This window comes from Equus quagga, unplaced genomic scaffold (genome assembly GCF_021613505.1).
Source record: "Equus quagga isolate Etosha38 unplaced genomic scaffold, UCLA_HA_Equagga_1.0 HiC_scaffold_2140_RagTag, whole genome shotgun sequence".
Classification (NCBI taxonomy): Eukaryota; Metazoa; Chordata; class Mammalia; order Perissodactyla; family Equidae; genus Equus; species Equus quagga.
This window is the reverse complement of record NW_025793132.1, coordinates 1-3526: the sequence shown is the minus strand read 5'-3', so window position 1 is coordinate 3526 and position 3526 is coordinate 1. Positions and strand designations below refer to the sequence as shown.

Sequence of the window (3526 nt, the reverse complement as noted above, 5' to 3'; positions counted from 1 at the left end):
CAGCTACAGGTGAGCAGGGGCAGGTGGGAGGGCAGGAGGGGCAGGGGGCTGCCCAGGAGTACCAGGGGAACTGGGTAAGCTTGGCAGGTGAGCTGGGGGCTGGCCGGGCTAGAGGAGCCGGATGCCACCCTGGAGCTCCTGGGGGGAGATACAGGGCAGCTACAGTGAGCAGAGCCAGGTGGGAGGGCAGGACGGCGGGGGGGCTGCCTAGGATCTCCGGGGTGGGAGCAGACAGAGCAGCTATAAGTGAGCCACAGCAGTTGCGACGGCCGGAGGTGCCCGGGGCTGCCCAGGATCTTCGGGAGCTCAGGCAGAGCAGCTATAGGTGAGCTGGAGGCTGAGAGTGCCTTAGGGAGAGGGTGCTGTCCAGAAGCTCCAGGGACCAGGGACAGATGGCCTGACCTAAACAGGGCCCTGCAGAGGCAGGAGCTCAGTAGGTATAAGGAGCAGGGACAGCTGGAGGCTCCTGGGGATCTGGTGAGGCTCCCTGTACCCGGAGGAGAGTGTGAGCTGGTTGAGGGGCTGTGTGGGTGGTGACTAGCTGGACGCATGGGCGGGGTGGGGGAGCGGGCAGGTAGCCTGGGATGGAGGTGTCTGGGGATGAAGGGGCAGGGGTCACCCCTGAGGGGACAAGATGAGATGTAGTTCTTGGCTCTGGGGGCACTAGCCCTGTTTCAGTTTCTCATGCGGACGTGAGACAAGAGGGGTAGACATGCGGACTCAGTGTGGGGTGGCACAGCGCAGTGGGCTCAGTGCATGGAAGAGTAAGGGGCCCATTGGGGGCCTGAGCCCAGGCTCCCATCATGGGGAGAGGCCTGGCAGGGCCCTGGGGCTGATCAGAAAGGACTCAGGGGAGGAGGAGACAGGCCGGGCCTGGGTGTTGGGGGTGGAGGCTGCACCCTGGCCCACACGGGGGCCTGGGGAGGCTGGCACCAAGAGGAGAGGAGCGCCGAGGGCAGTGCAGGGCTCCCATCTGCGCCCAGGGGCCGGCTGTGCTGGGGAAGGACCACGGCTGGAGGAGGGTTCTGCAGTGAGCAAGGAGCTGGACAGGCCCAAGAGCAGGGAGGGCGGAGGGCAGGCGGCGCTGGCAGGAAGGGGCCGGAGGTGAGCTCAGGAAGCCGGGCCAGGATGACCTGAGGAGGGGGGTGGCCCAGAGGCCAATTAAGGAGGCTGGGCTGGGGGCCCAGAGGGATGGGAGGGGAGGGGCACAAGGAGACTCCCAGGGACAGGGTCCAGGGCAGGGACGGAGTCAGGACTGGGATGGGGTGTAGGGCTGCGTCAGGGTGAGGGGAGGGTCGGAGAGGAGGGCCTAGGGTGCCTGGCAGCAGAGCTGACTCAAAAGACACAGGCCCTAGTGAGCGGAGACAGGCCACAACAAGGGCTCTGGGCTGAGGGTCTGGAGCCGACACAGGCATGTGGGGCAGAGGCCCACCACACCTGAGGAGGGGCCGCTGCGCCAGGCAGGGCCAGGCTGGGCCCACAGGACAGCGGGTTGGGAGACCAGCAGAAGCCCATGAGGAACAGAGGCCTCTGGTCAGGGCTCAGAGAGGGGCTCCATCAGGTGGGCCACCCGCAGGAGGCCTAAGCAGGGACTAGGGAACAGGGGCCTCAAAGAGGCTCTAATACAGATGGTCATCCAGTGGTGACCAGGGGACCAGTCCAAAGCCCGTGGCTGCAGAGCCACCAGCCATGGATTACAGGTGGCCACATGGGACATCTAGTCTGCACACCTTCTCAATGTACATGGGCGCTGGGCACCTGACACCCTCCCCGGACCCTCACAGGGAGGCCCTTGTCTCACAAGCCTCCTCTCCTGCAGCCTCCACCACGGCCCCGAAGGTCTTCCCTCTGGCTCCCAGCTGTGGGACCACATCTGACTCCACGGTTGCCCTGGGCTGCCTGGTCTCCAGCTACTTCCCAGAGCCGGTGACCGTGTCCTGGAACTCGGGCACGCTGACCAGCGGTGTGCGCACCTTCCCGTCCGTCCTGCAGTCCTCGGGGCTCTACTCCCTCAGCAGCATGGTGACCGTGCCTGCCAGCAGCTTGGAGAGCAAGACCTACATCTGCAACGTAGCCCACCCGGCCAGCAGCACCAAGGTGGACAAGAAAATCGGTGAGAGGAGGGGCCGCAGGGAGGGCATTCCCTGCGAGACAGGCCGGGCTCCGCCCTCCTGGCTGGACCCCAGGACGGCGGGGGAGGCCTCCCGAGCAAAGGGAGGGGTCTTCTGGGCGTTTCTGCCTTGCCCAGAGCAGGGGCAGGCTGGACAGTCCTAACCCAGCCCCTCGGGCCACGGGAGGCATGCTGGTCTCAGACCTGCCCAAACCTGGCCCTGACGTCAGCTCACCCCAGGGCCGTCTGTCCCCAGAGCCCGTCCTCCCACAGCCTACTACGCCTGCACCGACAGCGCCGGTAACAACCACAGTTCCAGCTGAGACGACTACACCACCCTGTCCCTGCGAGTGTCCCAAATGCCCAGGTGAGTCAGCCGGGCCTCACCCTCTACTCCCAGGAGGTGGCCTGAGCACAGGCATGGCACATGGCGGGACGAGTGCCCAAAAGGGGTCCCATCCAGGTGCTGACCCCCTCATCGCGATATTTCCCCCACCAGCTCCTGAGCTCCTAGGAGGGCCTTCCGTGTTCATCTTCCCCCCAAAACCGAAGGACGTCCTCATGATCACCCGAACGCCTGAGGTCACCTGCCTGGTTGTGGACGTGAGCCATGACAGCCCCAATGTCCTGTTCACCTGGTATGTGGACGGCACAGAGGTGAAGACTGCCAAGACAATGCCGAACGAGGAACAGAACAACAGCACTTACCGCGTGGTCAGCGTCCTCCCCATCCAGCACCAGGACTGGCTGAACGGAAAGAAGTTCAAGTGTAAGGTCAACAACCAAGCCCTCCCAGCCCCTGTAGAGAGGACCATCTCCAAGGCCACAGGTGAGGGCAGGGCAGACGGGCACGGGGAGGGTACCACCCAGGAGGGACCATCTGTGCTGACCCCTGTCCCCACAGGGCAAACCCGGGTGCCGCAGGTGTATGTCCTGGCCCCGCACCCAGACGAGCTGTCCAAGAACAAGGTCAGCGTGACCTGCCTGGTCAAGGACTTCTACCCAACCGACATCACCGTCGAGTGGCAGAGCAATGAGCATCCAGAGCCAGAGGGCAAGTACAGAACCACTGAAGCCCAGCAGGACGGCGACGGGTCCTACTTCCTGTACAGCAAGCTCACTGTGGACACGAACAGGTGGCAGCAGGGAACGACATTCACGTGTGTGGTGATGCACGAGGCTCTCCACAATCACGTCATGCAGAAGAACATCTCCAAGAACCCGGGTAAATGAGCCACACGCCCGGCACCCGGCGAGCCGTCCCTCCCTCCTCGTGAGGACACCTGAGCGCCCACCCCTGTGTACATACCTTCCCGGGCACCCAGCATGAAATAAAGCACCCAGCATGGCCCTGGGACCCTGCGACGCAGTCGTGGTTCTTTCTGAGGCAGAGCTCTGGCGCTTGGCCAGGCCTGC

General features: G+C 64.4%; 1 gene segment (V, D, J or C); it reads left to right on the top strand.

Moving 5' to 3' along the window:
• LOC124232078 (immunoglobulin heavy constant gamma 1-like) overlaps positions 1-3468 on the top strand; it is a 15943-nt gene extending 12475 nt beyond the window's left edge. The window contains 4 exon segments of the C gene segment in view: positions 1820-2113; positions 2367-2477; positions 2610-2939; positions 3015-3468. Of these exon segments, the coding sequence occupies positions 1820-2113; positions 2367-2477; positions 2610-2939; positions 3015-3343 (1064 nt within the window).
• Positions 3469-3526: the final 58 nt, after the last annotated feature.